Source organism: Hippocampus zosterae, chromosome 7, assembly GCF_025434085.1.
Source record: "Hippocampus zosterae strain Florida chromosome 7, ASM2543408v3, whole genome shotgun sequence".
Lineage (NCBI taxonomy): Eukaryota > Metazoa > Chordata > Actinopteri > Syngnathiformes > Syngnathidae > Hippocampus > Hippocampus zosterae.
Window position 1 is genome coordinate 1,029,185 of NC_067457.1, and position 19,779 is coordinate 1,048,963.

General features: G+C 47.2%; 5 protein-coding genes across 8 annotated transcripts; 2 read left to right on the top strand and 3 right to left on the bottom strand.

Moving 5' to 3' along the window:
* Positions 1 to 324: 324 nt before the first annotated feature.
* Positions 325 to 3,279, bottom strand: mylpfb (myosin light chain, phosphorylatable, fast skeletal muscle b). Its single transcript, XM_052072267.1, has 6 exons — positions 3,121 to 3,279; positions 2,717 to 2,815; positions 1,938 to 2,118; positions 1,606 to 1,684; positions 1,467 to 1,515; positions 325 to 1,086 (listed from the first exon to the last, which is right to left on the bottom strand). The coding sequence occupies exons 1-6, from the start codon at positions 3,121 to 3,123 to the stop codon at positions 985 to 987; spliced, it is 513 nt and encodes a 170-aa protein (XP_051928227.1). The 5' UTR covers positions 3,124 to 3,279; the 3' UTR covers positions 325 to 984.
* A 62-nt stretch (positions 3,280 to 3,341) lies between these two features.
* LOC127604890 (sesquipedalian-1-like) lies at positions 3,342 to 6,404 on the bottom strand. Its single transcript, XM_052072266.1, has 4 exons — positions 6,280 to 6,404; positions 5,783 to 5,895; positions 5,246 to 5,549; positions 3,342 to 4,922 (listed from the first exon to the last, which is right to left on the bottom strand). Exons 2-4 carry the CDS (start codon positions 5,861 to 5,863, stop codon positions 4,498 to 4,500), a joined length of 810 nt encoding a protein of 269 aa, XP_051928226.1. The 5' UTR covers positions 5,864 to 5,895; positions 6,280 to 6,404; the 3' UTR covers positions 3,342 to 4,497.
* Positions 6,405 to 6,517: 113 nt separating this feature from the next.
* On the bottom strand, positions 6,518 to 10,117 carry pkmyt1 (protein kinase, membrane associated tyrosine/threonine 1). Its single transcript, XM_052072263.1, has 8 exons — positions 9,887 to 10,117; positions 9,241 to 9,636; positions 8,845 to 9,082; positions 8,200 to 8,467; positions 8,006 to 8,109; positions 7,735 to 7,907; positions 7,400 to 7,608; positions 6,518 to 7,220 (listed from the first exon to the last, which is right to left on the bottom strand). Exons 1-8 carry the CDS (start codon positions 9,941 to 9,943, stop codon positions 6,905 to 6,907), a joined length of 1,761 nt encoding a protein of 586 aa, XP_051928223.1. The 5' UTR covers positions 9,944 to 10,117; the 3' UTR covers positions 6,518 to 6,904.
* A 173-nt stretch (positions 10,118 to 10,290) lies between these two features.
* On the top strand, positions 10,291 to 12,658 carry LOC127604892 (elongin-B-like). The gene is made up of 4 exons (XM_052072268.1): positions 10,291 to 10,450; positions 11,092 to 11,226; positions 11,308 to 11,416; positions 11,759 to 12,658. Exons 1-4 carry the CDS (start codon positions 10,448 to 10,450, stop codon positions 11,869 to 11,871), a joined length of 360 nt encoding a protein of 119 aa, XP_051928228.1. The 5' UTR covers positions 10,291 to 10,447; the 3' UTR covers positions 11,872 to 12,658.
* A 715-nt stretch (positions 12,659 to 13,373) lies between these two features.
* LOC127603387 (transforming growth factor beta-1-induced transcript 1 protein-like) lies at positions 13,374 to 18,615 on the top strand. Of its 4 annotated transcripts, none has more exons than XM_052069595.1 (12): positions 13,374 to 13,613; positions 15,016 to 15,066; positions 15,391 to 15,539; positions 15,909 to 15,964; positions 16,072 to 16,220; positions 16,336 to 16,399; positions 16,487 to 16,571; positions 17,147 to 17,374; positions 17,471 to 17,644; positions 17,759 to 17,840; positions 17,971 to 18,119; positions 18,265 to 18,615. In XM_052069595.1, the coding sequence occupies exons 1-12, from the start codon at positions 13,601 to 13,603 to the stop codon at positions 18,529 to 18,531; spliced, it is 1,467 nt and encodes a 488-aa protein (XP_051925555.1). In that variant the 5' UTR covers positions 13,374 to 13,600; the 3' UTR covers positions 18,532 to 18,615. The 4 variants fall into 4 exon arrangements, with proteins under 4 accessions (XP_051925555.1, XP_051925556.1, XP_051925559.1 ...); XM_052069596.1 differs by having other exon boundaries at positions 13,414 to 13,613; positions 15,391 to 15,503; XM_052069599.1 differs by lacking the exon at positions 15,016 to 15,066 and having other exon boundaries at positions 13,415 to 13,613; positions 15,391 to 15,503.
* Positions 18,616 to 19,779: the final 1,164 nt, after the last annotated feature.

The window sequence follows — 19,779 nt, forward strand, 5'->3', positions numbered from 1 at the left end:
TTTAATGCGCTGTTATTGATCCAGTGCACGTTTTGCCTTTGAAAACAAAAAGTACAACAAAAAAGAACGTCACAAACGTGAGGCCTGGGGTATATCTGCTGCCATCTAGCGGAAGAGCGTACAATTACTCCGCCTTTCGATGAAGTTGACTTGCTGGCATTGATAGATGGAAACAAAGATCAATTTCAGACCAGTTAAGTGAACTATAAAATTTGTTGTTGACTGCAGAAACATGACACTCTGTGTGTAAACAGAGATCTACTGTACGCTTTTCCATGCGACACCCTCCCTCCCCCAAATCAAACCAAAAAAGAGACAGTACAGTACGAAAGACTGTGGCTTTTATTGATACTTCTTATTTTGTTACAGTGGAGACATGGTCAGTCACAACAACAGGTTGGAAACAGCAGCAAGAGGGAGGAGGAGAAGAAGAAAGAAGCCAGTTTCTTTCTTTCCTTCTTCCCTCGTCATCTTCCGGCAGCTCTATCATCCCTGCAATATGACCTGTCCTCCGGGAGGAAGAGGCGGGTGGAAGTTGACTATTTTAGTGCAAAACTCCCGCTCCGTCCCCACAAAAGAGGACGACTCCGTTACAAATCTATGCAAGGTTGAGACAAACAGACCAACTTGGTCAGACGACTTACTTGTTTCAAGTAAGTGGCTGTGCCTGCACCACAGCACCCAAGAGAGATTTTATAGGACCGCCGTGTACACCGGACTGCAAATGCATAATGCAGGTGTGATGCAGGCACTGTTGGCCTAAACACGCACAGACAGAATGGAGAGTCAAGCCTCATTCAGGTCGTCTCACTGTGAGTGTCTCCACAAAGGAGACAAGTCTTTTCTTGAGTCAGCTGGCAAGCGAAACTGAGCGGGCCGAGGGATACGTGCGTGCGGCCTTGGAGCGGGTTGGTACGGTTCGGCGTGGAAGTGAGGTGAAGGGTTTTTTGTTTATTTGTTTGTTTGTTTTGCAGCGAGGCGGGTTTACTCTTCCTTTTCTTCTCCGTGTGTGATGACGTAACAGATGTTCTTGTAGTCCACATTGCCAGCCACATCAGGGGGGAAAGCAGCCCACAGGTTGGTCATCTGGATGGAGATGAAATGGAAGAGGTTGTTCATTTTGTTAGAAAAATAACTCGGCCAGTGATTCTAAAACTTCTTCAGTGACTCAAAATCCACAAGCGAACATTTTTTTAAACAAGAATAACATTCCATTATGTGTTTTATAAAAACACTAGTGACATTAAAAAAAGTTATGCGCATATTGACCACCTGAGGGCGGTGTAATCTTGACAAGGAGGCAGTCTCAGCTGCTAAACTAGTCATTCTTCGCAGAGGCTAAAGAATAAACATCTCCCTTCCGTTTGTCTGCCTGTAGGCCTCAGAGGAAAAAGTTTGGGCGTCCCTGCTTGAGAAACTCGACCCACTCACTGTTACAAAGTGTCAATAAGCACGACTGAGCTCACCTCCTCGGCAGTGAACCTGTCACATTGTGTGGTCAGGAGCTCCTCGAGGCTGGAGAAGTAAAAGCGGATGCAAATATACATCAGGTTATGTTGATCTAAGATGGAGGATTGAACAACAATGAAAACTCTGGGATCTTACAATTCCTTCTTGATGGAGCCGGTGGCCTCGGGGTCCAGGACCTTGAAAGCGCTCACGATAACATCCTCGGGATCAGCACCTAAATGAGCAAAAGTTTGTTCCTCATTTTAGAATTTATTGCTTGCGTTTGTTCAAACGTACATGGGAAGAGGCCCTTGAAAAAAAGAAAGCATATTAAATCACAATTGGGATTATTGAGGTAAAAAAATATACCGGTATATTCATTTCGATCATGACTCAGCATTTTTCTGCGTTATTCGTAACCCTAATGCGGGCAAGGCCTACACGGCAGAAAACGTATGCGGCGAACGCGAGCCGCTCGTCAAACGGACCCTTCAGCTTCTCGCCGAACATGGTGAGGAAGACGGTGAAGTTGATGGGGCCGCTGGCCTCCTTCACCATGGCCTCCAGCTCCTCATTCTTCACGTTGAGTTGGCCCATGGTGGCCAGCACGTCCCTCAGGTCGTCCTTGCTGATGATTCCGTCTCGGTTCTGGTCGATGATGGTGAAAGCCTGCCATTGACACGACAGCTATGTCAAAAGCCCTCCCTCCTAATGGCGCGCATGGCTTGCCAACATCCACTTGTAAATGTTGCCCCGTCTTTCTTTGCGCGCAGTGAAACCAAAGACGATGACATTGGAAACCGTTGCGGACTTGGCAGCTGGTGGGCCACTTGTGTTCCCAAGGTGTTAAAATGGTTGCGGAATGCAGGACAAGCCCTTGGCAACATTCAGGCAGGCGCTATCCGTGACCGCCGTCACCCACCTTTGATGTCATAAAACTGCACACATCATGTCTTTTCTCAATTTAACTGATAAAACGTTTAGTTTGGGCACGGACAGCTAGATTAAAATATTTTGGAATAGGAGTAAAAGTAGGCCCATTTGAAATGTATTGGCACTACCACATCCAGGTTACTATTCCCCAATGGGACTGTTCCGGCTTCTATTGACTGTTAATCCCGCCATCTGTTGGGCAGCATTCCAGTGGGGTCACACAGGAGGCCCCCCCCACCACCACCACCAGCGCCTTGACCTCCAGACTCATCAGTTTTGCATGCGCTGTTCACGTGGTGCCGCTTTGCGTGAGATAGGGGAGAAGGTGACCTACCTCCTTGTATTCTTGGATCTGGCTCTGCTCAAACATGGAGAAGACGTTGGAAGATCCGCCCTCACCCTGCTGCTGCCTCCTCTTGGCCTTCTTGGGTGCCTGGGATACGAGGTAAAAAACAACTTTATTGTCGTGACATGCGGTATGCCACAAATACGAGGTAACAATAAACTGATATCAAATATGGAAGATTACTGCAAAAACAAACACACACACACAAAAAAAAAATCCATCCATCTTCATTCTGCATGTCTGAATTGAGGGCCGAGTCAAATCCAAAGTGTTAGGTGCCCTGCATTTGATTGGTCAGTCCGGACGCACGCTTTTGAAAACGGATGACGAGACGGATAAAGTCTAAGGAGACGACATGCAGTCTATGACGCGGGGAACGGGCCAAACCTTACCATCTCTCACGTTTGTTGGGTCGTTGTTGGTCAAGAAGAGAAGCCTGCGCCAAGCCGACGTGACTGACATGTCGGCAACGGCGACCCTTTGTGGACCTTATATACCAGCCGGTGGGGGGGCTAACTTTAGCCACACCATCAGGTTTGGCAGGAAAACAGACCTAAGGGGAAAGTAAGAGAAAAGGGGGCGGAGCGAGGAGGTGGCGCGGGGCCCCGTGTTCCAAAACGGGCATCGGGAGTCTTGGAATGAGCTGAATTCAACGCCAACGCACATAGCCTGGGACTTTGGAGAACATGTGTGGACTAATATGAGCAAAGTCACACACGGGGTCAGCTTTCGTCGGAACAAAAAGATGAGCGGCCGTGGATTGAGACCAAGTCCTAAGTGGCTAATGCGCCCCGCATTTCCAAGTATCATCACCTGTCTCTGGGATAGAGTTGATCTGTGGCGGGGTAGACAGATGAGTAGTAGAACCCTGCAGGATTTATAAACAGCCATGAAATTTGAAAACGGTTGGCCGATAAGACTTTGGTCCAGCGCCAGGGATGGCACGCGACGAGACCAGTGATGTCACTGAGAAATGTCAACAAGTACCGTACACCAAGCGTGGAATACGTCTCTCACAATTGGAGCTCATGTTTTCGAGAAATTCATGTGAGATCGCATTTTACATGTTGCAGAATGGCCGGAAGGACCCCCCACCCTGCCCCTAACCACTGACGAGCACTTTTGTACTAATTTGGGCGGCGTGCCCCAAATAGTCGCTTTCAAAGAGCACAAAAAGAGGTCCACCCACTTCGCTCCATATAAGAGCTGGACTGGGAGCCGTCAATCATACCAACGCGCAGCTAAGACAAGTATGGCAAGTCCAAAGTGAACTCACACCACCTCTTAGACTGACTTGTCCTCAAAATATGTCTTCGCCGGGTGCATAGCTCCACGTTCAACTGGATTCGGTTTGGTTTTAAGCGCCGTAAATGACGCCAGCGGCGCCTGAAGCGTTGGCTGAAGGTCACCGGCAAGAGAGGCCGCTCACTTGGAGCACGGTGAAGGTGAAAAGAGAGAGACAGAGAGAAAGATCATAAAAACAAGACAGCTGGACACACCGAAATAGCTATCCTCAGCCCACCCCCACACCCCAACGCCGCCATTTTCTTTCGCAACCATTTGAGCTTCCGTCTAAAAATTTGACGACTTCTTATGACCTTCTGGTCCCCTTTTAACAACTTGTGTATTTGTAAACGGCCCCAACCGAAAGACGTGTCCAAACAACATGATTTAAAAAAAAATTTTGATTTAAATTTCATGTTATGGATTGGTAATACTGCATTGAAAGCACATTTTTTTTTGAAATGAGATTTTGAAAATGGACCAATTTACTCAAAACTACTCAAATCGATTAAGTTTTCCTGGAGGGCCACTGGGCTCGCTCGTCCGATTCTTGACCAATCCGCAATCAGGTCCTTGACTTCCTTTCCAAACTCAGCGTGCAATTTGCTGAATTCCTCCCGGGTGCCCAAACACACCGCCGACCAGTCCCCCGCGGGCGGGGGCGGGCCGCTAATCGGCGTCACGTTTGCAGTCCTCTTGGGCCACAGTTTGGGCGATCTCTTCACGGTGGATTTGAGGGGAAGGGACGGAGTTTGCAGTGTCGGGATGGAGCTCGCGCTGGGGCCTGCGGCCAAAACTTCAGCCGGATGGCGGGTCAACGTGGACAAGTGTGGGCTCAATTTGCGGCCCGCATTCGGGGCGGCGGCGGCGGCACCGTTGGCTGGGTCACTGAACAAAGCCGCTAATGTTTCTGAAGCCACAAATAAGAAGGAAACGTTTCATGCGAAGGTGTTCGGTTAAATTTATGAGCATGGACTTCTTCAAATATTCCCTCGCGACCGATATTCAGATATCGAATCGCAATGTTGAGGAGGGGGGTTGCACTATTAAAATATTTTTCTAAATCGCTAAGCCCTGCGTTCTACTAATACACTTAATTATTTTACTTGAATGGACAAATAGCATACAAATACACTGACCCAAAGCTGGATATCAAATAAATCCTCAAACGACTTTCAATAAATGACAGCTCAGATTTCAAAACAACAACACCGACACCATCCGGCAGCTCACCTTTGTACTTCTTCTCCAGGTCCATCACGAGCAGAGACAAGTAGCCGTGGTTGGCCGAGAGGAGGGCTTTGATCCAGCTCTCCTGGCTGGCCTGGTCCTCTGCAGCAAACTTGTACGGGCGCAGGCCCGTCTCGCTCCACACCAACGAAAAGGCAAACTGCTCCTCGGACTCGCACAGCTGGACGGTGCAGCCCTCCAGAACAATGACTCCGGTGAGGTCACGGTCATCCGGGTGGTCCTTGTAGAAGAGGAGGTTCCCCTTCAGAACAAACCAACGCTTGTGATAGGAAGGCCTGATGTCACCCTGCAGGACAATGCTGTCGGTTAGTCGGGGTCTTACGCAACAGGAAGCTGTGATGTTGCAGAATTTGTGCGAATGAAGTCCTAAACATTCGCATTAGTCTTTTATGTATGCGTTTATTTATTTATTTGGTCATATTGTAAAACAGGACAAATGCTTCTGCTTTATTGTAATTGGAAAGAAAAAACTGCCACACAACTCCACTTGTAATGTCACTTTTAGTCAAATGAGTTTACCTTCTTGTAGAGATAGCCTTCTTTGTCCACAGGTGAGTTGCTTGATTCCAAATAAGAAACCACCTTCTCATCTATCTTCATTTCATCACATCACAGACTGCTCAGCAGCAAATCTGTTGCAACATGACCGAGCATTAGAACACACGACTGTAGTCCATTTCCTCACGAGCTGTTAAAATTTTTTTTACAGTTGACAGTTGTGAAGAATAGCAGTAATAACACACTCAATGTTTGCGGTCAAGCCGGAAATTCCTTTTTTCCTCCTTTCCACCAGTATTCGGCATTTATTTATGCCATGTTTGTTTTGTTGTTTTTTTTCCCTCCGAAATTGTGAACCATCCGCGCGAGTTTCGAAGGACGCCAGAACAAGTCTCATGAAAAATACAAATACGCCATAGACTGCGTGTGAGTAAACTATTCGGACACGGTCGTTTCCATCTAAATGGACATTTCTGAATTTTGCTTACACAAGATCGGAGTTGTTTGTTAGTACTCACCTGTGGGAAGGACGAAAGTGTCGTTCGGGTTTCGTGCAAAGGTGTTGAGCAAAATCACTTCCGGGTTGTGGAACTGGCGGTGTCGACAAAATGGAACCCTCCGAGCAACAAAATAGAAAACCGTGCACGTTTGATGCCGTTTTGTGAATTAAAGTGGTCTTTGGACAACTATATAACTGTAGATGGAGTTAAAGTGTTTCCTCAATAATAATAAAAGTACCAAACGGCACCACCAAAATGGCTTATTCACCTCCTTGCTTTATGAAAAATTTACATTTTTTCTGCTGCAGATAAAAAAAAAAAAAATCAATCAATTTTTCATGGTTTACTGGTAATGTTTAAGCATTTTTGTACTTCCACAAGACCTTGTATGTAGCTCAGTGGTTAAATCACTGGTCTAGAAACCAGGGGTCGTGAGTTCAATTTTCACCAAGGCCTGACTATAAAGAACGGCAAATATCTTTTAAAGCAGACAAATGGAACACAAACCATGCATTAAAGTGTGATTCCCCTTCCTTTACAAGCTCGGTGATGAAAAATGGCAGAAATAGTGCATTCAGCAAAGCAGTGAATTTGTTCTATTTTAGGTCCAACGCAGTCTCAAAATACCCTCAGACTCCCAAGTCTATGTCTCCACGGCAATTTCCTCAAAGAGACACAGGAGGTTTTTGGGCCCGAAGCCGGGCTGGTCGTCCGAACGGCTGCGGTCGCAATAGCGGCGCTGTGAAGATCGTCTGGTCTGCCTGGAGTCCAGACGGTCAGAGTGACTTGGGGTGTGCGTGGATGGCGTGTTGCAGTCGCTGTAGTAGACGTTGGAGGGTGCCCGTGCCTCGTTGGATGGGGACCATTCAAATGGATCCAGGTGAGGACTTCGGTCAACGTAATCCAGAGAATATCGGAGAGGAGTGGACGTACTTTTAAAACTCGGTGTGTATTTCATCCTGTTAGAGAAGGGCCAGAAATTAAAGACCTTCAAAATCATTGGCGAATTTGTAAATGCTGAACCGCGGATATGACGGGTTCACCGTAGTACTGTAATGCCTCCAAAAAATCCATATCAATCTAGCGAGTATGTCGGCAAATAACTCAAAATAGGTTCACCAAATGCGAAGATGCTAACCTGTCCGAGAGCCTGGGGGAATTCCCCACGGATTCCACCAGGAACATCCCGTCGTCCTCCGAGCTGTCAGCGTGCAAGGCGCGGAGGGGCAGCGTTACCTCCCCGTCCCAGTTCTCTTTGGGAGGAGTGCAGGGCGCTGGCTTGCTCCAGCCGGAGAAGATCGGCAAGTAAAGAGAAGAGAAAATTCGCCGACCAAAGTCTACCACCACCTGGAAACAGAACCAACCAGCACAATATTAACGAAAAATCAACCAAATTCATCCATGCACTTTCTGTAAGGCAGACAGTGGGCCACCTCCAATCAAAATCAACAGTCCTAAATGTGACCAAATTACCCGGCAGAAGAAGGCCAAAGTCAGCATGGTTTCTGTGAAAATAAGGTAAGCGTGTCTCTTCCATCGGTGTTTCCTCACTGCAGGCAGCGCAAGAAGCTCAGGCACTGTCGGCCTCTCTGAAGGCTCTGGAGAAAGCATCATCTGAAGAACTTCCTGAAGGTCGGTGGAAAGTCCTGCAGAGAGAAATGTCACAAAATGTAATCATGACGAACCCTGAATAATCACAAATGACAAACGCGTCTGGGGAAGGAGGGTGGTACTGTAAACCTACCCCTCGCGACCTCAGGGAGGTGCCCATGTCTAATTTGCTGCCAGCCATCCCCACCATTGGGGACCTCAATGTTGCACGCAAGCTCCAGAATGGAAACACCCAAACTAAAAAGTAAACAATAAGGTGATGTGAGGGAATCCGCCATCTCCCAAAAGTATGACTTTTCTAATGAATGCTGTTCAAGATTTCTGCACCTGAAAACATCTGCGGCAGGTCCATACTCTCCCCGTAGGAGCTCAGGAGCCATGTACCTGGGATCTCCTCCGGGGTCATCTTCTCTCACTTTCTCCAAGCTGCTCTCGTTGAGCTCCAGCAGAAGCCCAAAGTCACCCAGTTTGAGGCGCCCGGAGGCCGTGACCAGCACATTGGCGGGCTTCAGGTCCATATGAACGAAACCCCGAGAGTGCAGGTGGTTCAGAGCTGAGAGGAGGTCGCACAAGTACCACCATGTCGCACGCTCATCTGTGTTGACCGGGAAGAGCATGACATATCAGTGGTGTCAAAATATTACCTCAAAAGACCCTTTCATAATGTTTGTGGAGTAACTAAATGGAAAAAAAGAGGGGAGAAAAGTCTTGACCATCTATGGCCAGCAGATGGCATCATTGGATCTCTCTGGGATCTGGGACGTGCTTGTGATTGATCAAAATGTTTATCACGTTAAATCCAGTACAAAAAAGTGTCACAAAAGGGAGAAAAGATAACCCAGGATACATTTAGACATCGAGACGAGAGCGTAATGTGGGCACACGTGCGCATGGCCCGCACATAAACGACTAAATACTACTGTAGACACCTGGAAGTAGGTGTGACGGCGAAATGGTGCAGATGGTCCCTACCGTTACCAGGAGTCTGGCTCTCTGCGTGGAGCAGCAAACTGGTGTGGCACAGTTCCGTCTGGATGTACAGCCGACCGCACTCCTCCCAGGCGGCGACCAAGTTGAGGATGTGAGGGTGCGGGCAGACCCGCTCGTGGTTCCTAGCCTCCCTCACCTTGCGGTTCCTGTCACTGTTGCCCCTGTAGCGATTGAGCGAGCGTTTGACAGCATACAGGCGGCCATCCTTGTTATTTTGAACCTATGAAAGAGAAGATGGTGACAGAATTCCCTGTGCTTTCAAATAAATGTTGTTTTAACTGTGGAGATGCTCAGCTATGCATGTTTTTGTGATGCTAGAGAATGCTATTTCAACTTCTTGAGGTTTTACTGGATGTCACCCATTCCCACCACACTCACCTTGTAGACTTCACCAAAGGAACCCCTCCCCAGCAGGCCCAGCGTAGTGAAGCACTGATTGAAATACGACTGCTGCTTTTTGGGGTCGTACACAGATTCCGCAGGAGCCAACTGGCTGAGCGAACAAGAAAGGGGCGTCCAAGGGGACGCTTTTTGCTGGAAGTAGCGGCTCACAGAGAGGGACTCCTTTGACGGCGGCAACGGCGGCAGAGAACGCGACAGGTGATCAGGGGTGGAGACGGAAGAGGTGGATGTGGATGAGGAGGAGAAAGGGTGGCGACGCTTTTTCAAGGAGAAGGACTGTTCCGCATGTGCAAAGTGGGTGGGGAGTGGGAGAACTCTGGTCACTGCGGTATCCACGCTTGGTGACATTGTGCCTTCTTTCTGGTCAATGCTCTGAGAACGTTAAAAAAAACAACAACAACAAACATTCTGTGAATTTTAAAGCAATGCTATCATTTAGTAAAATGAAGCTCAAGGATGCTTTTCCACAGGCAGCAACTACACAAGTACAAGTACACGTACATACCCAAGTGCAATGCACGTATCGCTTCTGTTCACGAATTAACTGTCAGTAAATAGAAAAATGGAACTGCAGTGCGAAATTTGGACTGAAGAAAATGCAACAGAGACGTGAAGAACTTACACCCGCGCTGGATCGTTGACGTGGAGTGTAGCAAAGCGTAGATTTTAGTGTCCTCATAAACGTAAGTAACGTTTTATGGTCCTTTGAGTGTGTGTACAAATAAATTAAATTTTATACTGAGCATAATCCAGGATAGATATAAACAGTACGCATTCGAAACAGAGGCGCCTGACCAGCCCTCTTTCAAATCAGTCGAGCAGGATGTTGAGTGACGTGGTCGTGTTATGATGAATCCCACTAGAATTCTCGGCAGGACACTCTCTGCCGCAATATGATTGGCAGAGGCACACAGCTGGCTGCATTATAATTGGCTTGCATCAGCCAATCACATTAATAGCAGGGCGTCCCCTGCCTAGAACTACAGTGGGATTATACACTGTCAACACACGAAGTAAAGTCGCGCCAAATTCAGAAATCTGATATACGCAGGGATGCGCATCTGTGTTTCGTGAATTCAACGTGCACATTTTATTTGCCGTAGAATCGCGCATGCGCGGTCAACCTGGGGCTTCTGCTGCACTACAAGGCTGGCGCATCGGGCTAGCTAGCTGATCATTTAAGATGGTAAGTGGGTTATTTTAATCACATTTTTTTTGTCATTTCAGTCCGTTGTTAGATCACGGGGATGAACCTTCTGTGGTCGGCATCAAGATTACAACGCTGTTGGCGTTTAAAAAGATCGATTTAGGTGTTAAGTAGCGATCATATGCTAAATTTGCTGTGTTAGCTTCCAGTTTCCCATCTACAAAAATAGCGAGGTAATTTAGCCCGGCTAACCTTGGGAGTGATGTCATTTGAGTTGAGTTAAATACTTACCCGATGAAAATAGAGATTATAAAACGCTGGAGTGTGTCCGAAGTTGGTAACCTTCACGCCTTAAAATGTTTTTATTTAATATACTTGTGAGCTGCTTGTCAGCATTTAACTCACGATTGCTTGCGATTGGATTAATGCCAGAATCTGTGGTGCTTTCCGGAACTCGGATGAATTTCCAACTCGATTTATAATTGGAGCGCTTCGCAATACTGTACACGCACACGTATTTGGTCTACTTCATGTGTTATTTGAAGACATTGTCAACATTTTTTTTCCCCACAACAAACTCACCAAATGTTAGGATCACTTTCATTTCCTTTTACAATCACGGTGTCATTTTCAAGATCCAACGTTGTCGCCTTTTCAGTCTCATTCGTTTCTCGTTTCAGGATGTGTTCTTAATGATCCGGCGTCACAAGACCACCATCTTCACAGATGCCAAGGAGTCCACCACAGTCTACGAATTAAAGCGTATAGTCGAGGGAATTCTAAAGCGACCGCCCGAGGACCAGCGGCTCTATAAAGTGAATTAGCCGCTTTTTCCTAATCTGGAATTTAAATGACGCAAAATAATTTGGTGACTGGTTTACATTGTGACTTCACAGGACGAGCAGTTGCTAGAAGACAACAAAACTCTGGGAGACAGCGGATTCACCAACCAGACTGCCAGACCACAGGCACCGGCTACAGTCGGTCTGGCTTTTCGAGTCAGTGGTATGTTAACGGCAAGAATATTCAAGGGAAATCTTGTGGAGAAATGTGCCAAAATGTTATAACAAAGCTTGTATTGGCTGTTGAAACAATGATGCATTATTTACCTCATTTAAACTTTTTGGTTTTCTGCACCAACCTATGCCATCTCCTATTATGTGCTAGCCTGAAGATAGCATGCTATCCGAAGACAAAGCTATGTAATTGTTCATTATGTGCCAAACTTCTGATTTATATCTCAAGTTTTTGCTTGCAAGTCAACGTAAAAAAAAAAGTCCAAACGATGGCTTTTATCTGTCAAATTTGCATTGTTAAAAAAAAATAAAAATCTCCTGTAACCCCCAGACGAGATGTTTGAGCAGCTGCACATCGAGGCCTTCTCCAGCCCCCCAGAACTCCCCGATGTGATGAAGCCTCAGGACTCCGGTAGCACTGCCAATGAACAAGCCGTGCAGTGATGCACGCCCCCTCCGCCATGCGACGCGACTGTGGAAGTAGTGTGTGGGTGGGGGGTGTGTAGATTAACTGCAGTGAAGAAGTAGTGGGTTGGAGGATATGTAGTGTCATTTCATTTAATGAACAGGGACGTTGGCTGGTAACCGCGCCCGTCCATGTTATCTTCACGCTATCATCGCAGCACCCCTCCCCCCCAGTCCCCTCAGTTGGCTTCACGTGTCAGGTTTTTAGGTAAATATGATTTCTGCTTGGGCTCTGCTCCTTGTTTTGGAGAATGTGTGTGTGTGTGTGTGTGTGTGTGTGTGTGTGAGAGAGAGACCTATTCTAATTATTTTCATGAATATTTTTGGAAAAAGTGAAAGTGTACTCGTCCTTTTTAGAAGTAACTTGCATGGGTAAGGAGTGTGGTGTGTAAACGGGCAAACTGCATGACCCGAGGGCTTGATCTTCACACAAACGGATGAACGCGTCCTAGTTTCCTTTCATCGTGTCTTCCAGTTATGTTCATTTGGTTTCTTGTGTCCCACCAGGAAATTAATTTTGTCGAAGTTATGGACATGTTTTGTTTTGTGCACGTGTTGTCACTTGTGTCTCTTCTTTGTACATTTCCTGAGACCAAAGGCCGGACACCAGAGAAAAGTTCTTTTCAGAGTTTTTTTTTTTTGCCACAAACTTCTGGAAATTGTTTCGTTACATCATCCTTTTTCAGCACCTTTCCCCACAAAATACCCTGTAACTGTGAGCTTGCTTAATTAAAGGTTTTCCATTTTTGTTTTTTTTTTTTAAAAATACTTCTGTCTTGTTTTTCCCCCTTCAAATATTTTCCAAGAAAAAAAACTCAAGTCATTGCCAAGAAGTCTAGTAGAATTCTGCAATTTCCTCAAAAATCAACCAAATCAATACTAATGTTGTTTGCTGGAGTAGCCATGTTAGCTGTGATGCTAACTTGACAAGAACAAACTTCAGTGTCACAGCTTTCATTTCTCAAACTAAAGTTACCACCACCAAAAATACTCTGCTCTTCAAGTGACACCATCATGACTTGTACCCTTCAAATGCAGTGACGTAAGAAGCATTTCACAACCAAAAAAAAAAAACAATACTGAGGTTTTGAGCTTAAAAACTATTGCAAGCCCATATAAGTACATACACGTATAATTTCTACCAAAAGGGCATGTTTCTGTATTTTGCGGACGGACTCTTTGAAACTTCATGCGTGTATTTGTGCGTGCGCGTGTGTGTGTTTTCCGACTTGAAACCCTTAATTACTTTGTGTGATGACATAAATGCACGTTTTTCCTGACAGTAGTTTGTGCAGTTCGCATCCAGTGCCATTAAATCCACAATTTGTCTCTCTCGCAACTCGGGAACGTCTCTCTCTACAGCCAGACATGTAGTGACGTCATGTGTCCGGGGAATGCGGGCTGGGAACCGCATTCTTTCTTCTTTTTTTTCTTCCTGCTTCTTCTTCGACTTCTTCTCCTCCCTCTTTCCCTTCAGTGAACGCCTTCCCGGCTGCGAGGAGGCATTACACAGGAAGAGGGAAGGAGTAAGTGAAAAAAAAAATGACGAGATGCCCTCCTCCTCTTCCTCCTGTGTGGGCGAATAACGGTGCATGAGAAGTTATTGCAGCCAGACAATAGCGCCAGTCCATATTACACACACACATACACACACACAATACACACACACTTACACACGCGCTCGGGAGCCAAGCTGGGGTGTTCCACGATGGAGGATTTGGGTAAGTAGTGAGAGTGTGTTGTTCTTTGAAAGCTGCAGAAGGGGATCTGTATTTTGGGCTGTCCTGCAGGAAATTAGCTGTGCGCTGGCGCTGAATTTCTCTTCCACCGCCCCCCCCCCCCCATCATGTAAGACAGCGATGTGGTGTGTAGCTTCAGAACGCCAGAGTCCCAACGATGGCTTGTGATCGCTCTCATCCAGCCAGTCTTGTTTGTCTTGCGGAGCTCTGTGGCGTGCACACGCTCCTAACGTTTGAAAAATGTCATTATGATGGATTGTGAAAGTGCCGAAGTGATACAATCTCATTTTCCAAAAGCCGTAAAACACTTCCTCTCGATCCCCCGGAAAGCATAATGAGGAGGTGGGCAAGACTATGCCCGCAAATAGCCTAACTTGCTTCAACAATAATCCACAAAGCTGTCTGAAAATAGAATGAGCGCTTTTTTTTATTATTTGTGCTGTGTTCTTTCCATCGAGTCGACTTTTGTGAGCGCCGCAAGGATGCAGCCAAAGCAAAACTCGGCACATCTGGATTAGATTGGCCAGTCAGGCTGGCTCCTAGTGGCCATGTTTGGTCCACTTTATGTGCCCCCCCCCCCCCAAAATATGTACTGTTGTAAGTTAATGTGTTGAGAGAGGAAGCTGTTAGCGGCGGCCAAGACAAACAATTTGAACGGGCCTACTCTAAATAAGGGCATAATTCCCTGTGGGAGAATTTTACCTCCTTATATGTGCAGACCGAATGTGTGTACGAGGGAGGGGACGACGGTGTAGATTGTGCACATGATCCTCCCCACACACTCGTACCAGGACTGTGAATCATCCTGGGCAGATGAGCAATGGCGGGAGGAACGGACGGCGCTCATATTAGGCAGCTCGCAGTGTTTTTTGTGTGTGTTTGTTTTACAGTTAAAAAGCAATAATGAGGCTCAAACAGTTTTCAACCTAAAACTAAAACCCCGGAGTAGGAATTCTGAATGATTCCTGTGAAACAACGATCGAATCCATGTTGCACGTTTCAAAGCGCCTTGTTGTCCGCCGTGAGTGCATGCGCAAAGAGAAAGCTGACGGGCGCCGCTGGTGTAACACTTGAAAAAAGTGGAGAACGGGCGTTATTTAAGGATGCCTTCAAAATGCTCAAGAACTAATGCGGAGCAGCGAGCTTGTAATTAATCACCAGCACGCAGAGAAGCGCATGATGTCATGCAGCTAAAAGTGTGTGTGTGTGAGAGTGTGTGTGCAAAGAGGGGGAGTGTATAATGGAAATATAAAGTCCACAGTGCAAAACAGCTCTTCCTCCTCTGCATCCTTTCCATGCTGGCATGTCCCCGGAGAGCTGAAAAGATTTGCGAAGCCTTCGAAGGGGCCTCCGTGGTGTTTGAAGCTGTCTCCTTTCTCCTCAGGAGTGCCTGAGCCACTTAACTACCCTCTCAGTCCTCGTATTGTTGTCTTTGGTACGTAACTGTCTGAGCTCGTGCTTCTTCTTCTGCTGCCTGTCGCATGTTATCTCTCTCTCTCTTTTTCCGGCACGGCGCCGCATGTACTTCCGGGTCGCAAGAGCTGCGACGCCGCCAGTCGGAAACGAAACCTGACATGTCAGTCAACCAAGTTAGACTGTTTTTGAAAAGAGAATCAAAACAAACATTGACAAAGTTCGCATCGCGCCACCCGGAAGTACCCTCGGTGACTCAGCGTTGACGAGCATTCCGTAAAGTTCTGAAGCCACTCCATGCGTTTCCCCCGAGCCTTCCAGTTTATAGCCCGTCTCTCCCGCGCAGACGCCCTCCTGGCCGATTTGGAGAGCACGGGCTCCCCTCTGGCTCGTTGCCCGGTCCTCCTTACGTCGGATCCGCCGATGCACGCTGACCCGGTCGCGCAGAACCCAGCCGAGGTTCGCCCACCGCCGCCAGCCTACACCCCACAGCAGGTACTGAACGAAACCCAGCAGGGGTTCGGCAAGAAAAACGTTCGAGGTGAGCAGCGGCGTTTTGGACCAACTGGAGACGCTTCATGGAGGATGGGCTGACCCCGGAGTCAAATGCATTGCGGTCATTCAGCCGAGATGTGTGAATCGCTGTTTCAAAGTGCCCTCGAACACCTCGACGCGTGACGTAATATCATGTAGCATAGCGCAACATAAGTTGTAACTCCATGTAACATGACGTAACATATAACTAAACCTACTCCGAGGTAACCTAACAACGCGACTTAGCACCTGATTTATCACCCACGTACGAGCTGTACATTTTTTACGGCTCTGGCAATCCTGTCACTTGATAATGTCCTGTTGTCTCAGACGGTTTCTGCAGCCATGAAGTCCTCCCAAAATTCCAAGCCAGACAAACTGTACAGGTCACCCACTTTTTTTTTCCCTCTCTCTCTCTCTCTCTCTGTCACGTGTTTGTCAATCGCGGTGCGAGCCACTCATCCGCTGGCTTCTTGTGACATCTGTCTCACAGTACAGTGTGTAAATCCCGCTGTCCCCGCTCAGCCGATCCTCCTCCTCCTCCTACTCCGGCCTTCTCCTCCTCCTCGCTGCTAGGAGGAGGTCTGAGCGAACTGGACCATTTACTACAGGAGCTGAACGCCACCCAGTTCAATATCACAGGTCAGCGCCCGGGGTGTGTTTGGTTGCGTGTCGCTGTTTTCAAATCCGCTATCCTCGAGATCCACGTACTGAGAACAATCCACCCAGTTCTTAGCACATGTCGTGCATTTTCCAGATGAGATCCTGGCCCAATTTCCCACTTCTAAAGATGACAAGATAAAGGCCTCAGCTGTCTCCAAGTAACGACAAATCCGTTGGAATTGCTCGTTTCAACGCAGAGCAACAAAAGCCTTTGATTTGAAATGCAATTGTGTATTTTCTGGCAGCTGTGTCAAGCCTTCAGCGACATCCGCCACGCTGGAGTTGGACAAACTGATGGCATCTCTCTCCGACTTCCGTGTCCAAAGCACAGTAAGTAGGAACGTGGGGGGGGGAAAGAAAAAAAAAAAGAAGAAGATAAGAAAATAAAGGCGGCCCGGTAGTCCAGTGGTTAGCACGTGGGCTTCACAGTGCAGAGGTACCGGGTTCGATTCCAGCTCCGGCCTCCCTGTGTGGAGTTTGCATGTTCTCCCCGGGCCTGCGTGGGTTTTCTCCGGGTGCTCCGGTTTCCTCCCACATTCCAAAAATATGCATGGCAGGCTGATTGAACACTCTAAATTGTCCCGAGGTGTGAGTGTGAGTGGTTGTTCGTCTCTGTGTGCCCTGCGATTGGCTGGCAACCGATTCAGGGTGTCCCCCGCCCACTGCCCGGAGACAGCTGGGATAGGCTCCAGCACCCCCCGCGACCCTAGTGAGGATCAAGCGGTTAGGAAGATGAATGAATGAATGATAAGAAAATACGTCACATTGCTTCTGGTCGGAATCGAGTCAATCGATGGTACCTGCCGATAGCACGTGGTCTCGTGACCTTTGACACCTAAGCACAGCAAATGTCATCCCCCATTAGGGCTTTTGAAAAAAAATGTCATGGGTTTTGCTCGCTTCAGCCGGCTGTGCCCGTGAGTCCGCTGATCACGACAACGACACCAACAAGCGCGGCAGGACCACCGCAGCAGCAGCAGGAACAGGAACAGCTGACGGTCCCTCCGCAAGTTACATCGGGCGGCTCGTTGGACAGCATGCTGGGGCTCCTCCAATCCGATTTGAGCCGACAAGGGGTTCAAACGTCTTCCAAAGGAAACTGTTCGGCCTGTCAGAAGCCGGTCGTGGGACAGGTGAGCACTTCACTGACCAAAAAGAGTCCCGTGGCCTCCATGCAGCTTTTTTTGCGGAACGTCAATTACCGCGCGACCGTTTCCCCCGTCGCACAGGTGGTGACGGCCCTGGGTAAGGTGTGGCACCCCGAGCACTTTGTGTGCACGGAATGCGAGACGGAGTTGGGCAGCCGCAACTTCTTTGAGAAGGACGGGCGGCCGTACTGCGAGTCGGACTACTTCACGCTCTTCTCGCCTCACTGCGCGCACTGCAACAAGCCCATACTCAATGTGAGCCGTCTCGTTGACAGACCTTTACCCGTCACTCCCTTTTTTGACGTCCGGAAGTACCCTGGCGCCGGTGATTTCGAAACACGATGAACGTGTGTTTTGTCATTCGCTCAGAAAATGGTGACTGCCCTGGACAAGAACTGGCACCCTGAGTGCTTCTGCTGCGTCAAGTGCGGCAGCACGTTTGGTGACGAAGGTAAATAACAGGAGAAGTGTAGCTTTTGGCGTGAAAACAGACTAAAAGCAGGAGAAGCGATTCAACTTATTGAAAGTCAGAAAGTATCACTTGCGTCTCCATCCAAGTGCGGCGACGTCCTTGTTCTCAGGCTTCCACGACCGCGAGGGCCAGCAGTACTGCCAGCAGTGCTTCCTGACTTTGTTCGCCTCCCGCTGTCAAGGCTGCAGCCAGCCCATCCTGGAAAACTACATCTCGGCCCTCAACTCTCTGTGGCACCCGCAGTGCTTCGTCTGCAGGGTGAGTGTGAAAAAACTACCTCATGATTCTCATGTGACTTTGGTGCTGCTATAAATGCCTGCCACTGTTTTTCAAAAAATGCTTCTGGAAAAAAAGGAAAAACGAATTCCCCCCCCCTTCCCCCCCACCCACACACATCTTGCAGGAGTGTTACAGCCCCTTTGTCAACGGCAGCTTCTTCGAGCATGAGGGCAAGCCGCTCTGCGAGGCCCACTACCATCAGTCGCGGGGCAGCGTGTGCCAAGCGTGCCAGCAGCCCATCCTGGGCCGCTGCGTCACCGCCATGGGGGCCAAGTTCCACCCCCATCACCTGGTGTGCCACTTCTGCCTCAAGCCGCTGAGCAAAGGCTGCTTCAAGGAGCAGGAGAACAAGCCCTACTGCCATCCGTGCTTCATCAAGCTCTTCGGCTAAGGATGCGGACCACCTGCTCACCCCTGACCCCCCCCCCCCACCTCTTCTAAAAGGTTATGGTCACACTAAGTGAAGGGAGCAGCTTCATTTCAATAGATTTCATGAGTTGAGTTTGGTGCCAAAACAATACTGTACTTTGATATTTGACATGGATTCATCCTGAACACAAAAATTGCAAAGCTCCACGTGGACGCAAGAGGGCACCAAAGCACTACATGAAGCTGCTCAATCACTTCAATACAGTTCCTTAAGACAATGTTTTGGCCTGAGCACAAAAGCAGCAAAATATGCTTCTCTAAATTTGTGAATACGTTGAAGGGCATTGTATTGAAATAAAAAGAACCCCAAATAATTATCTGTTCAAAAACAAAATGCACTACACTTAGGCCTGGTGGTGTGAAATGAAACTTAAAGAAGTACAGTAATTAGAATAAGACCAGGGGTGGGCAAATTATGGCATCAAGCATTTACATTACAAAGAGTCCTGTAATATTTATTACTTTTATTTAGCCCTTGAAATCGATTCCATAAGATGAATGTGAAATGTATTCCTTGTTTAAATTATCTAAAAAATAAAAAGTTCGTTGATTTAGCATTGTAAATAGTTCATTTGTTTATAGTTCATTTGATAAAGATTATAAACAACACAATTTAAAAATGAGAATAAGTTATTTCATTACCGCTATCTGTTTTCCATACAATATTTGATCTGTTTATGAATGACGTGGCCCATCTGCCCGTTTCAAGAACTCAACGTGACACTCAACTTTGAGCACAAGTTTGCCCACCCCTGAACTAAACATACTTAAAAATGAGGTTAAATATTTTTGTAATATGCTTGCATTGTTTACAAAATGTGCAAATTCAATGTTTTTTTTAACCAAAGATATACAAAATAAATATGGAAGGATTCTCTTCTCTTTCCGAGAAGGAATTTTTGCTTTGTTTAAAGACCAAATACATTCTGCAGACGTTTTTATGTTGTCCTCTACGTCCAGTATATGTTGAGTACGACCATTTAACCTGTCACACGTTAGATATTACATCACATAATTTTTTCACAAATCTTGTATGCACTTTGCCAAAAACTCTTACTAAGAATAAAAAAAAACACATTTCATTCTACTTCATTTGCATTTTCATTTTTGTGCTGCTTTATGTTTTAAATGTATCTCCGAAGGATGCAGTACAAGTTTACCACTGGGAACTAGAATCACAGCAATGAACATTTTAATGTACTTTTCCAAC

Excerpts from the sequence above, each read along its gene's own strand:
- mylpfb (XM_052072267.1), bottom strand. Across the intron at positions 1,685-1,937 it reads GTTCGGCGAGAAGCTGAAGG|GTGCTGATCCCGAGGATGTT; the intron begins GTCCGTTTGACG and ends TTGCTCATTTAG. Across the intron at positions 1,087-1,466 it reads ACAGGTTCACTGCCGAGGAG|ATGACCAACCTGTGGGCTGC; the intron begins GTGAGCTCAGTC and ends ATCTCCATCCAG.
- LOC127604890 (XM_052072266.1), bottom strand. The coding sequence starts at position 5,863 with ATGAAGATAGATGAGAAGGTGGTTTCTTATTTGGAATCAAGCAACTCA. Across the intron at positions 5,550-5,782 it reads AAGGCTATCTCTACAAGAAG|GGTGACATCAGGCCTTCCTA; the intron begins GTAAACTCATTT and ends ATTGTCCTGCAG. Across the intron at positions 4,923-5,245 it reads CCTGGAGAAGAAGTACAAAG|AAACATTAGCGGCTTTGTTC; the intron begins GTGAGCTGCCGG and ends TTGTGGCTTCAG.
- pkmyt1 (XM_052072263.1), bottom strand. The coding sequence starts at position 9,943 with ATGAGGACACTAAAATCTACGCTTTGCTACACTCCACGTCAACGATCC. Across the intron at positions 7,908-8,005 it reads CCTCCCTGAGGTCGCGAGGG|GACTTTCCACCGACCTTCAG; the intron begins GTAGGTTTACAG and ends TTCTCTCTGCAG. Across the intron at positions 7,221-7,399 it reads TCCCCCAGGCTCTCGGACAG|GATGAAATACACACCGAGTT; the intron begins GTTAGCATCTTC and ends CTTCTCTAACAG.
- LOC127604892 (XM_052072268.1), top strand. Across the intron at positions 11,227-11,307 it reads AGGACCAGCGGCTCTATAAA|GACGAGCAGTTGCTAGAAGA; the intron begins GTGAATTAGCCG and ends GTGACTTCACAG. Across the intron at positions 11,417-11,758 it reads TCTGGCTTTTCGAGTCAGTG|ACGAGATGTTTGAGCAGCTG; the intron begins GTATGTTAACGG and ends TGTAACCCCCAG.
- LOC127603387 (XM_052069595.1), top strand. Across the intron at positions 15,540-15,908 it reads CAGCCTACACCCCACAGCAG|ACGGTTTCTGCAGCCATGAA; the intron begins GTACTGAACGAA and ends CTGTTGTCTCAG. Across the intron at positions 16,221-16,335 it reads CACCCAGTTCAATATCACAG|ATGAGATCCTGGCCCAATTT; the intron begins GTCAGCGCCCGG and ends TGCATTTTCCAG.